This window comes from Pseudonaja textilis, chromosome 1, assembly GCF_049901715.1.
Source record: "Pseudonaja textilis isolate UNSWEBS1 chromosome 1, rPseTex1.2, whole genome shotgun sequence".
Lineage (NCBI taxonomy): Eukaryota > Metazoa > Chordata > Lepidosauria > Squamata > Elapidae > Pseudonaja > Pseudonaja textilis.
This window is the reverse complement of record NC_141990.1, coordinates 204,301,660-204,316,009: the sequence shown is the minus strand read 5'-3', so window position 1 is coordinate 204,316,009 and position 14,350 is coordinate 204,301,660. Positions and strand designations below refer to the sequence as shown.

Below are 14,350 nucleotides of genomic sequence, written 5' to 3'. Positions count from 1 at the left end.
CCACCTCTGTTGTAGGTTCTCTCACTACTGTTTTTTTCCATTGCTTCTGCCAACAAGAATGTTATTGTTTCTATTATTCTATTGTTTCTATTCTCTTATTGTTTCTATTAGATTTTGGAGAGGTGGAGAAGAAGTGATGACAATTGTGATTATCAAGAACTGAACCTGGGCTTCTCTGAACTTCCCTGGCCACCCCACTCCTGAAAGCACAGAAATTGGCTGGGTTGCTGAGTCGCTATTTCTGGCTGAGGCAAAGCTTGCCTCATATAGCAATAGCAATAGCCCTTAGATTTCTGTACTACTTCATAGTGCTTTAAAGCCCTCTCTAAGCAGTTTACAGAATCAGCATATTGCCCTCAACAGTCTGGGCCCTCGTTTTACCAACCTCAGAAGGATGGAAAGCCGAATCAACCTTGAGCCAGTCACAATAGAACTTCTGTCAGCCCGCAGAAGTAGCCTGCATTCTAACCATTACACCACCACCATGCTGTTTTAATTGCACTCTGGGATTGGGTAGATTTGTTTCCCTAAATCCTGGCTGTTGTAATAATGTTTCAGAAAGATGTTCAATGCACAGCAGGGTGTTCTGAGGATCAAATGCCATCTTCTCGATCAGAAGCAAGGTCTCCTGCCTCTCCAAATAGAAAGCAGGCAAGCTTCAGAATTGATGCCATCCTTTTGAGGTTGGCCAAGTCAGGAAACAGACACCACAGGAAATTCGAGACATCTACTTTATTGATCTATGCTACAATAGGAGACTGTTGAAAGCTTGATAATATGTCTCCTTGCCTCCCTCTTCGACCAAAAACAGTAAAGATGGGTCAATCTTAAGGTTTGTTGGGGGGAGGGTCTCATTCCTTGGTATTTCTTGGTCCAAGTTCATGTTTACAGATTAGTCGATTCATATTTTCTTCAAGCAAACCTCCTGTACAAATACATATCTAAGTAATCACTCTAAGTAAGTTAGACTCTTGATAGATCTGGAGTTTTATGAGGGCATAATTTAATAACATCAGAGGTAGTATTCAGCAGATTCTGACCACTTCTGGAGAACTGGCAGTGGAAATTCTGAGTAATTCAGAGGACTGGCAAATACCACTTTTGATTGGAGATTTTACAGTATCCTTCCCCTGCCATGCCCACCAAGCCGCACCCATAGAACCAAAAAAAATATGAATCCCACCACTGAATAATATGCTGGATGATCGCCGCATTTTTTTGCTCACAGTTATGGAACAATACTGTATGGTTCAAATACCACATTTGGGATTATATATGTTATTTTGTATGGGGGACCGAGCTGCTCCAGCTGAAAGATTTTTTCCTCTAGCCCTTTATAAATAACTGCTTGTCACCATATTTTCCTGTCTCCATTTCAATGACATCTTAGCTATGAAATATTTGATTTGGGAGCCTCTTCCCTTATTTATTTCTCCTACTGACATTTTGTTGCTAGTCTAATATGAGTAGCCACACAACCTTATATATGTCTACTCAGAAATAAATCTCAGCTACATTGGTATTACTATTGTTGCTGTCTTCATTGAATAACACTGGGTTAAAGTGCATCAGGAGCATTACTACTTCTGTATTATTAATTACTAATTGTGCATTATTTATTATAGCTCCAGCAATGACATCAGTTAAATGCCATATGAGTATGACAGGAAGAACAATGACATTGATTTTTGGTGTATAGCTTTCTCTCAGATTAATTCAAAACTGTTGCTATGCTTTGGGGATCAATATGAATTTTAAACAAGCCCTAATTTCCTGGGATAATCAATATCTTTAATCACATTCTACCCTTCACATTTCCTTATTACCATATTCACTGTAGTTTCCCAAATACAGTGCAATAAATTTCTAAAACACTGGAAAATTCAACTAAACACTCATTCTCTGGGATAAAATATAACTAAGTAAAGTAACTTAGTAGCTTGGTTTTAATTAGGCACAGTTTCCACGAATATTATTTCTACTTCTTAGAAATGTTATTACAGCTACTGGTTTAGTTTCCTTTGACAGGGACAAGGGAGCAAGCAGGCATATCTATAATTAGTCCTAGACTTTTGATAGAGTTGGCACCAGGCAACACCAAGCTGGAAAGAATAGCCAACACTCCAGAAGATAGGCTTAAGTTACAGAAGGATCTTGACAGACTTGAACATTGGGGGCTATCTAACAAAATGAAATTCAATGGTGAAAAAAGTAAGGCTCTACATTTAGGCAAGAAAAACAAAATGCACAGGTACAGTATAGGTGATACCTCACTCAACAGCAACTGTGAGAGTTACTAGTGGACTTGGAGTCCTAGTGGACAGTCATTTAAATGTGATCCAGCAGTGTGCTGCTGCTGTTAAAAAAAGCCAACCCAGTTCTAGGCTGCATTAACAGAGGGATAGAATCAAGGTTACGTGAAGTAGTAGTACTGCTTTATAAAGCCTTAGTAAGACCCACACTTGGAATGCTGCATTTAATTTTGATCACCACAATATAAACAAGATGTTGAGATTCTGAAAAGAATGCAAAGAAGAAAGAGAAAGAGGATTAGGGGTCTGGAGTTTAAAACATAAAAAACTCAGGTCATTAGTGGCAGGAATTGGGTATGGCTAGTGTAGTGAAAGTAGTGAAAGTAGGGGAGGCATGATAGCGGTGTTTTAATATTTGAGGGGCTACCACAAAGAAAACAGGGTCCACTTATTTTTCCAAGCACCCAAAGGCAAGACAAGAAACAATAGATGGAAACTAAAAGAGAGATGCAACCTAGAACTAAGGAGAAATGTCCTAACAGTGAGAACAATTAACCAATGGATTGCCTTGCCTTCAGAAGTTGCGAGTGTTCCTTCATTGGAGGCTTTCAAAAAGAGATTGGTCATCCACTTGTCTGGAATGGTATAGGGTCTCCTGCTTGAGCAGGAGGTTGTATTAGAAGCAGTGGTGGTATTCTATCGGTTTGGCCAGGTTCAGGTGTACCGGTAGTGCCGAAGATCAGCCAAGACCAAACCGGTTCTCTCTGGCGAGTTGTTGTTGGGTTCACCCGCCTACTGGGCTCCCATACTGAACTTTATTCCCTGCTTCTGGAGCACAGCTGCTTTGCGCGGCACAGCAGATTTCCGTGCATCAGCTGCTGAAGCGACAGAGAGATTGCAGGATTGCAGGAGGTGAGTCGGAAAGCCTCTGCGCCTGCGCAAAGCGAGCGTTTTGGCATGCGCGTGCGCAAAGCGCGCCCACCAAGCCACCAAAATGGTGGTAAACTATTTTGAATCCCACCACTGACTAGAAGACTTCCAAGGTCCCTTCCAACTCTGTTATTCTATGTTCTATGTTATTAAACAAGGCAGATATTAAATGTGTCAGATTTTATGATATTTTTTTTTGCCACAGTTGTTAAATGAATAACTGCAGTTGGTAAGTGAATGATGTGGTAAATCTTGCTTCCTTCATTGGTTTGATGAGAAGATTTCAAATAATCAAATCACCTTCCCGGATGTTACAACCATAGCACATATCAGTTACTAAGTGCCTGATTTTTGATCACGTGATCATGGGGTTGCTGTGCTGGATTGTAAATGTGAGGACTGGTCCTAGGTTACTTGTTTTCAGTGCTGTTGTAACTTTGCATGGTCTAGGATAACAGAGTTGGAAGGGACTTTGGAGGTCTTCTAGTCCAACCCCCTGCTTAGGTAGGAAACTCTATACCATTTCACTCAAATGGTTGTCCAATCTCTTATTCCAGTGTTAGAGCATTTACAATTTCTGGAGGCAAGTTGTTCCACCGATTAATTGTTCTAACTGTCAGGAAATTTCTTTTTAGTTCTAAGTTGCTTCTCACATTGATTAGTTTCCACCCATTGCTTCTTGTCCTGCCCTCAGGTGCTTTGAAGAATAGCTTGACTCCCTCTTCTTTGTGGCAGCCCCTGAGATATTGGAACACTGCTATCATGTCACCTATAGTCCTTTTTTTCATTAAATTAGATGTACCCAATTTGAGCAACTGTTCTTTATTTGTTTTAAGCCTCTAATCCCCTAATCATCTTTGTTGATCTTCTTTGCTCTCTTTCTAGAGTCTCAACATCTTTTTTACATCATGGCAACCAAAACAGGATGCAGTATTTTAACTCCTTCACCTGCTCTTAAGCAAGTGGTTGTAAGTCAACCTGGATTACAAATATCGCATATGCGTACTTAATGCATGTCAATTGTGAATACTTCACAAGAAAAACATTAGCCTGTTACATTGATTAGGAAAATTATTTTTCCCTTCAGCTTTGTTAAAGCAATCTTACCAATTCCTTTAAATATTTAGATTCTTATTATGTGTGTGTGCGTGTGTGTGTGTATACATATACATACATACACATACATACATACACGCATATACATACATACATACACACATAACCTTCATTGAATGCTACCAGGAGCAAAATGGTGACACATCTGGCATCCGAAGCAAAAACATTCTGTTTACTTTAAAGTAATTGTTATGAACAGTCATCTATGTACAGGAATTAGAAGGAGGCTTTCAGACGATCATATTTTATTAAAAGCAATAATCTCCCATGAACTGTAGCTCATTTCACCAGACACATACAGTAGTTAAACTGATGAAGAATTTAAATTGGATGAGATATGTGAAGGACAAAACATGTTCATACATCTGCAGGTTCTGTGTGATGCAGATTACTGGTATTTTGTTAATCAGAAATTGTAATAAATTAAACATCCTTTGTGTTTGTTAAGACTACAATGTTTGTTGTGCCTGCATCATCCTACACTGTAACTTTGAAAAGATTCTGAAAAGTCTTTTCTGATTGTCATTTACCATAGATAAGATACAAGAAGAAGCATCATATAAGATCCAGGAGATTAGAACTGAAAATTCTATAAACCTTAACAAGTACAACTCTTTATTGTCTTAGTTAATCTTTCTCAAATTGTTTCAGATTACTTTAAAGCCTACCTTAAAACAATGAAGGAAAGGTTATACGCATCTATTTGTTGTTGTGCTGATTTTCTTTTTCAAGAACTGTTGTATCTATGACAACTCCAAAATTCTGTTCATGTTTTCTAAATATAGATCAAGGCAATTAGAGTAAAGAGAATGGATTTAAATTAATAAATAAGAACACAGAGTAGTGCTGGTTTAGAGATCGTTCAGCATCTGGTTCAGCTAGATATTTAATGGAGAATCACAGCAAATAAATACAGCAATATATTGCTGCTTACCTTTTTTCACTTTGCAAGACTTTTTGTTTGGTTGAAGGAGATATCCTTCTACACAGCTGCAAATATATGATCCATCGATATTTTGACATGTCTGGCTGCAGAATCCATACAGATTGCATTCATTAAAATCTGAAAAGAAAAAGAAAAATAATTAAATTATACTGAGGAATCAATCCTGTATTTATCACTACTTTATCTCCTTGGCAGGATGTTGATGGTGTCTACAATAATAAAGTTATTGTGACAGCCCAATGCCTACTCAAGCAAGTAACTCTATGCCATTTCAGACATATGGTTGTTCAATCTCTTCTTTAAAAGCTTGAGTGTTTAAGACCCACAACCTCTGGAGAAAAGTTATTCCACTGATTGATTGTTCTGTCAGAAAATTTATCCTTAATTCTAGGTTGTTTCTGTCCTTGATTAGTTTCCAACCATTGCTTCTGGTCTGTCATCAGGTGCTTTGGAAAATAGCTTGACTCCCTCTTCTTTGTGGTAGCTCCTTAGATATTGGAACACTGCTATCATGTCTCCCCTAGTCCTTCTTTTCATTAAATTAGACCTACCCAATTACTGCAACAGTTCTTCATATGTTTTAGCTTCCAGTCCCCTAATCATCTTTGTTGTTCTTCTTTGCATTCTTTATTAGATTAGAGATACTAATTTGAATGGAATAGTATGCATATATTTGGGGATAAGGTAGGGTCAGCTGTATTTATGGAACAGTGATCAAACTGTACAAACATTGATAGATTGCAAAGGTCTATCGGGGAGCCACAGATGGGACAATTGGCATGTAAAAGAAGTGGGGATGGAATGGAAAGCATTTCAGAAGGAACTCTCTCTAGTTTTCTAGAAAGTAGTAGGAAAGGAATGGAGAAATACTTTCAATCTTGCAAGATTGATGTTTTCCCTCTCAAGGAGCTTGTGACCATTACCGCAATAATGAATATCTCTGGAGATTCTTAGTCATCCAGGTCATCTTCAAGTGAAAACTGAAGAAATTTCTTGAATAAGAAGGGAAATATCTTCAAGCACAAACAAAGAAAGTCCAGTTGCCTTTTGAAAAAGCACCTTTGGGATACAACGATGAATACTAACTCTATTGAAAGACTGAAAGATGAAGGTTGAAACTAATGAAAACAGAGATAATGTATGTTTGTATCTTTAAAAAAGGAAAAGACTGTAATAGATATGAGTAAAAGTAAATGCAGATCATTGATCACAATTTTAAAAGTATATTGATATTCTGGAGGTGATGAATAACTGTTGTGGTTCACTAGCAGCCTGTGCAAATGGCAGTGGAATCGGACAGTGGGGAAGAATGGGGACCAGTCCAGGAGTCTGGGAGAACTTCGGGTCCTGTGTCCGATGCAGAGATGGGGCCAGGGACCATCTGGGAGTGGGTGCTGATTCCGGAGCCTCCAGAGTCTGGCAGCAGGAAGGCAGAGGAACAAGGGAGCCTGTTCCCAGTGTGTGTGTGCACAGAGCTGCTAGAAGGCAAGAGCAGCTAAGACAAAAGGGGCGACTCAGGAGTAAGACTTGGAGGTGATTGCCCTTCTCCTAAGTTATAAAGGAAGTGCAAAGGTAGAGAAACCTTTGCAGAAAGCAAAGTTGTTCGCTTTGTTTGGATTAAACCTTGAAGCTCTGTGTGGACTTTGTACTTCTGTTGGTTTTTTACAGTTTGGTTTTTTTACAATTAATTTGGCACTTTAGTTGTTGGCAGCAATTCAAAAAGATAAAGGTGGGTGCTTATCTTGAGGGACTGTTTGGGACTCATTACAGGCTGGGAATGAACATAATTCCCAGCACTGAAATAAAACAAGAGTTGTTTGGACTAAGTGTGTGCTTAATTACAGTCTCAGGAAGCCTTGGTCAGAACACTAACTGGCAGGAAAGGCATAGTTCCAGGTATGAATAAAAAGGCTTACAGTGTAAATTAGGCTGTATGAAATGATATAATCTAAATGGTTGTGATGTGGGGAAAAATGCAGGAATGTTAGTTGCATGTTACATGCCAGTAAACATTTACAATGAAAAAACAGGATTTGTTCTGGTGAAAAATGTGCAACATTCTGAATGAGATCCCAGGGAAGAAATGGATGGATTGGTGGGAGCAAGACAAGAGAATACAAAAAAAGCATTGGGCAAGTTCTCCTGAAATCAAGTTTAATCAAGTTTACCACCACCACCCCCAATCTGTATAGTTCACTAAATGCCAGCTTTCCTACAATTTTTAGAATAATACTGTATAATATAGTTACTCTACCTTGGCAGGTTTTTCCATCTCTGCCAACTTCGTATCCTTCCTCACAATAACATCTAGTATCGTTCATGGACATGGCACACTTGTATTGGCACTGCATTTGTTCACATTTGGGTAGCAATTCTGCAAGAGAAGACAATACACTGTTAAAAGAAATATATTATGGCAGAAAAAAAATCAGAAGTAAAGTGGACTTCACTTAAATAGTGATATATAATTTCCTTGTTTGCAAGCCTTAAGAAAATACTGCTGCCAAGCACTAAACTCCTTCATATATGGGGTATATATTTAAAAATAACAAGGTGACACATCTATTCTATTCTATTCTATTCTATTCTATTCTATTCTATTCTATTCTATTCCATTCCATTCCATTCCATTCCATTCCATTCCATTCCATTCCTTCCTTCCTTCCTTCCTTCCTTCCTTCCTTCCTTCCTTCCTTCCTTCCTTCCTTCCTTCCTTCCTTCCCTCCCTCCCTCCCTCCCTCCCTCCTTCCTTCCTTCCTTCCTTTTGAAGTTAAATTATTATTTTAGAGCTGTATAAGCTGAATTGTGGCAGGAGAATGCTGCAAAAGAAGGGTTAAAAAACTTTAAATTGAACTAATTCTAGGCAGCTCAACTGTTCCCAGAATGGGATGACGGCAGTAAATCAAACCAAAGTGAAGATCTTCCTGCCAGGTTACCCATTTAACCTGTGGTAAATAGTAAATCTTTCTCTTCAGTCTCATTTTGAGAACAGCCACTCAGTTTCCATGAGGGTGTTCTGCTGGTGGTGGAGACTTACATCAGTTAACTCTTACTAGTAGAAAAGGCTGCAGTTTCTACCTTTCACTTTGTCAGTTTCTATAAGCTTTGCCTTTCTATTTTTGTACCTTACTTCCTTCTCAGTGGTTGTCAACTATCTTTTCCTTTTATTCATATTTTTTCCTTAATATTTTGTCTTTTCTCTAACTGAGCATTTAGTAATCTCACAGGATAATCTCACAGGACAAAAAAAAACACAAACCCAATCATTACCTATGCACATTATCACCTAGTTTTGCTTTGTTTTTGCAAGCGTTGAGAAACTGCTTGTATACGCGCAAGATGTCATATCAAAAAAAAGTTTTGAAAATGGTTTATCCTAGATAAAGAAATCATAAATCAGATATCTGTTGCAGAGGAAGCTTATCCTGGAATGTTTTGAGACAGATAAATTTAAACTTCAATAATTTCCACTCTGAACCCTGCTTCTCAGACTTTATTTTTTCAGATAAGGAAGGTTGAATACTGCTAAATTTTTCAAGATAGATCTCCAAAACTCCATGTAGATAATTGGCTTGATTACAAAAATCTCAATTTTCTATTCTCTGTTTTAGGAGCACAGAAACTAAGCCAATTCTCTGTGTTAATAATCTTCAATAAGCAGAGTCTAAGGTTATAGAATAGAAGCAAACTGCATTCTTCTAATATGTAGCAGTAAGAGCTTCATGTGTCTAACCAATGCAGTCTGGCCCAGATCTTCACTAGGATATCTTTGCCATTGTCTCCACCATCAATGGCATCCAATGGAGACAGTCACATCGATCAAAAGCATGATCAGAGATCCAAGTTGTGTTGGCCCAGGAGATTGGAGCCCAAATTGGTACAGTCTCCTTTGGAAATCCACTTCTGGAAACTTGGTCAGTGCCAGTATATCTAGTTTATAGCCAATCCATCTCTAACCTTTTCAACATACCAAACAAAACATTCACACATACAGTAACCCTGAGCCACATAACATTCACTCTTGAAACTGTATTAAAAAAAGTTAATTAGTTGAAAGTCAATGACCTGGCTATTAAAACTAAGAATCTCCAAATAAAATTAATTGCTAAAAAAACCAATTTCATACACACACATACCCCCCCCACCAGAATCAGAGAAAAAAGAATATTCAGCTTTTTGTAACAATTAGGCTTTTTAAAAATTAACTTTCAGAAGGTTATGAGAGAAGGGGCCATCCTTGCTTTATGGGGAAGTTGTTCTGTACAAGTGGAGCTCCCACAGAACATGGAGTTGAACAGAGCTAGTAATCAAGTGCATATATTTCACATCAAAAGTAAAATGAAATACCATAAATATAAGTACTAATAATCATGGACTCTAAAGGCAACCCGTTGAAGGAAGTTACAATCAATATGGCTGCCTTGGTCTTCAGAAAAAAGGTGCTTTCCAAGCAAAGCAGATGCCAATGGAAAAATGAAGTTGTGGGGAAACGAAGCAAAAAAATCAGAAGGGTTTTGAAGGTAACAAGTCCACTCACCAGCTACACTAACACAACTCCACATTAACCAATGGGTAGATTGAACGAATGGGGCTTTGGAATGGGCTAGCCCACCCATTAGCTAATGTAGCCCCATGTTACCAAAAGATAGATTGGGACACCTGGATTTTTGATAAACGAACATAGCTTCGTATTAGCCAACAAGTGGATTGAGCCAATAGGATCATTCTATTTTACTGCAAATTGAATTTTGCACTCAATATCTTTTTCTAGATGGAGTCCTTTTCAGTTTAGATTCTGTGCTGTTCCATTTTGAATATACAGTGTTAAGATTTCATTTTGCAGGAATTCATCTGCAGTGAATCCATGATTGGGTAAGTGATGGCTCCAAATCTGATGTTGTAGCAGGCCTCCAAATTCTTTAAACCAGTTCTGAAGCTAAAGTTTTGACTTTTTATTGATGACAGTTTAGTAAGTCTTACGTAGGTAGATTATAACCTTGAACAGTCATTAAATGATCAGTGGTAAGTTAAGGACTTAATATTTGAGCTTTAACACCCAAATCCCAATCCAATGGGTTCAGTAGCTAACTTTATATCTCAGCTTTAGCACTAAAATGTATTATAGAAATAGTTCTGTTTGCTTAGTTGCTGATATGTATTGTTCTTTCTGGATCTCTTTTATTCATAATACCTATATACATTTTTTTTTTTTTGTTGACATGTAAACCATCCAGAGTCATTGTGGAATTAAAAATACTTAACTAACAAAAGAAACTGGAACTACATTCACACATAGCATTAAATATGGATGTGATTCAGAGGTGGTATTCAGCAGGTTCTGACTAGTTTTGGAGAACCGATGGTGGAAATTTTGAGTAGTTTGGAGAACCGGCAAATACCACCTCTGACTGGCCCCACCCCCATCTATTCTCTGCCTCCTGAGTTTCAGCTGATTGCTTTTGTTGCCTTGCACAGGAGAATGAAGCAGGAAAGAAGATTGGCGGGATGAGGAGGGAATGGGATTTTGCAGTAACCTTCCCCTGCCATATCTACCAAGGCATGCCCACCAAGCCAGGCCCATAGAAACGGTAGTAAAATTTTGTGATTCCCACCACTGAGGTGATTAACTGAAGAAACTTTCTATGGGTGGGCTCACACAAGTTGTTGTGCCTAACTGAAGGCTGGAATAGATGTTCCATGATTTTATACGTCAAACAGAGAAAACAACAGAGGCTAACTAGAAGAAGAAACAGGTGACGGTAACCCTTTTCCTCAGGATGAAACCAAGACAGCCCTTCGTCTACCTTTCTTCCTCATATATAATGTAACATAGATTCAATTAAGGAGTCCCCAGCTGATAATATCCCAGTTACAACTTCTGTAATCAGGTTTCAGGTTCTTAGAGAAAATGTTCCCTTAACACGGAAGGTAATAGATTAACAAGTTAAACAGTGGGAGTTTTGCATCTCATTCTTATGCATCCCATGCCTCAGGTCCTCTGGCCCTTCTATGTATCACCCCCTTCATTTAAAGTGACTAGAGCTAGAATTGTATAGCTCTTCTGGGAACTGATTAATGTATCAGCTTTTCCACAATACTGCAAAAGTTTCTCACATTCATTTTACAAAATCAGCTAGATCTGAACTGTGTTTCCCTTTCCTTTCCTTTCCTTTCCCCCTTTCCTTTCTCTTCCCTTTCCTTTTGCAATCTCCTGCTCCAAAGTGCATTACTCAACCATCTGTTGTTCTGCTAAATTGCTTCAATGGGCAAAATGCTACTTTAGACAGCTGGTTGGGCCTGTCTGTTGGTAGTGCCAGCACCAACACTGTTATTTCATAGAATTCTCCTAGGTAAAATCACCCATCCTTTATATTTCACCGAATTAAGACTGCAATCCCAAAAGAACACTTGGGGGCGGATCTAGATTTATACTGAGCATGGTTATACTATTCCTATATTTCATTGCAGGCTAAAATGCTCTTGACCACCATGTATTCTGTTATTCTTCCAACACTATCCTACACTGTAGTGAAACATTACAGTTAATAAAGTATGTTGTTGCCTGACACTGCAGCATAAGAATATGACAATTTTCCTAATTTTAATAGACTGCCTTAACTTCAATGTATACATTTATGTTTTCCTTTTCTAGATAACATATGCTTCTATCTTTTGTGACAAAAAGAGAACGGAAAAGAATCAGATGTATATTTGTAAATATAATCTTAAGTAATGCACCAGAAATTATATATTGTATGCCACAGATGCCTATATGGAATAAAGTAAGGCACAAGTTCGCCCAATAAATCTTGTAAAATGCAGCATATTATCAATCTATTTTGGATGACAGATGATAGATGGATAGCTATGTCTCTAATTCAGTGGCATCCCATTTCACATGCAAATATGTATATTTTTTGTTGTGATATTAAGGGAATTTAAATTATGAGTGATGTAGTACCCTGAGTTCGGGATGAATTTTCTATTAACAGTGCAGTGTTATACAAATTCAGTAAGCCTACTGAATGACCTTTGGCCACATTCCCAGGTAGATGCATATAGCAGAGGTCTCCAACCTTGGCAACTTGGCAACCTTAAGATTTGTGGACTTCAACTCCCAGAATTCCCCAGCCAGCCTGGAAATTGTGTTGCCATGGTTGGAGACTTCTGGCAATATTAGGATGGCCTTTTAAATCTGGATTTAATCTAATATACTGGAAAGAAGGGGAAAATCTACAAGAACTGGCAACTCAATCCTTTTCGATCCTTTGAAAGAATGTACATGGAACATAAACATTGAATACTGAATTGAATACAAAATGAATGTTCACATTGTGTATAATATTTTTGTCTGTGCTAAATACCATTTGGATGAACATAGGTGATTGTTAAGGTGCTGCTTTGAACTGTGGTTCTCTTGTTCTTCTAGTTACTTTTACATTCTATTGTGAGGCAGGCTGGACAAGTAAGAATTTTATTGCAGCACTTTTCTTCTGTTTTAAAATAACCGAGGCATCATTTTTCACTATACAAGGCAATCATTCACTCAGCTTCTGCCCTTGAAGCCTTCCAAAGGATAAGTGACTTTAAGGCAGGTTGCTAATACAGGTTTTCCACAGCAATCATATTATAACAGTGCACCATACATACCCTAATATCATTTGTATATTCAGAATTGCAGTTCTATGGATCTGAAATTGATTGCATCTATTCACTTACTTTTTATTATTCCGCAGTCATACACTGATGTCTAGACTCTAGAGGTAGCTTTTCTCACACATTATAAATTTTCTATTTTCCAGGTATATTTCTTTTGCAGATTAGGCGGTATAATTTAATTTGCCCTAAAGCTTTATTTTATTTTTTTACTTCTTTCTCCAATATAGGCCTCTCTTGTTTGGTTTCTTGACAGCAAAGGATACTATGATTGATAGAATTCAATTGCTGGTTCGAAATACATGTAGGCAGTTGTTATTTTATGTTTGTTGGCCTTCTCTATGAGATTTACCTACTGTTCAATGAAAAAAAATAAGAAAGCTGTAATGATCTCTGGTCGCACACCTGGTCCTATAACTCTGTCACGGCATACATACCATGGAGACCAGAAATGGAGAACTGAATTGAGATTCATGTGCTTGCTTATCCATAGTTGTGCAGAGTCAAAGGCCAATGCGGTAGCAAATGATTCAAATTTCAGATAATGTGAAATACATGAACAAGACAGATGTGCTCTATTATTGTCTGAATAAGTTATAAACTTGGGCTAGCAGGGTAATTACTTTGCTCATTTCCACTTTCTCCCCAATGTTTCCAGATGCATTCAGTTTACCGTGCTATCTCTTCCTTGCATGTAAATTAAATAAGTGTCCATCCGTTAGTTGTTCTGGTTTTTATTTTCTATCCTGTGGCCACAGACGGGTCTTCCAAAGGAAAGTTGAGATATCTATTTTTTTTTCTTTTTCTTAAATTCAGTTTTGGACTTAATTAGCTTATTTAGCTTACGCTCTCCATTTTAAACTGCTCCATGTATACACTACAGGTAGTCCTTGACTTACAACAGTTTCCTTAGGGGCTATTTGACTTATGACTGCCTTTTGAAGGTTTCAGCATCCCCATGGTCACATGAACCAAACTCAGCTTGGCAACCGACTCATATCTATGACAGCTGCAGTGTCCTAGGTCATGTGATCCCTTTCTGAGATCTTCTAACAGGCAAAATCAATGGGGAAGTCAGATTCACTTAACAACCATGTGACTAACTTAACCAATGCAGTGATTCACTAACAACTGTGATAAGAAAGGTTGTAAAATGGGGAAGACTCACTTAACAAGTGTCTCACTTAGCAATAAACAATTTGGGCTCAATGACTACCTGTATTTGTCTTTTTGGCATGACTGGCACAATGATGGAGTACAAATTGTCAAATAAGCATTAAAAATATTCGTAGTTAGAAGCATTTTGTACCAACAACACAAATAACAGGAAAGGAAAAGAGCCAATTTGATTAAAAGGGGAAAAAAGGAAAAGCAGGAAAAGAACATTTTGCTATGGACACTGTCAGAAGCTGAAAGCTAGTTCCCAAACTATCATAAATTTACAAATAAA

General features: G+C 37.9%; 1 protein-coding gene across 1 annotated transcript in view; it reads right to left on the bottom strand.

Annotated features, from left to right (window-relative positions):
* Positions 1–14,350, bottom strand: part of LOC148127996 (low-density lipoprotein receptor-related protein 1B-like) — a 363,162-nt gene that overhangs the window by 113,843 nt on the left and 234,969 nt on the right. The window contains exons 4-5 of the mRNA XM_087925379.1: positions 7,499–7,618; positions 5,233–5,361 (exon numbers count right to left, since the gene is read on the bottom strand). Coding sequence (XP_087781505.1) covers positions 5,233–5,361; positions 7,499–7,618 — 249 coding nt within the window. The remainder of the gene's footprint in view (positions 1–5,232; positions 5,362–7,498; positions 7,619–14,350) is intronic.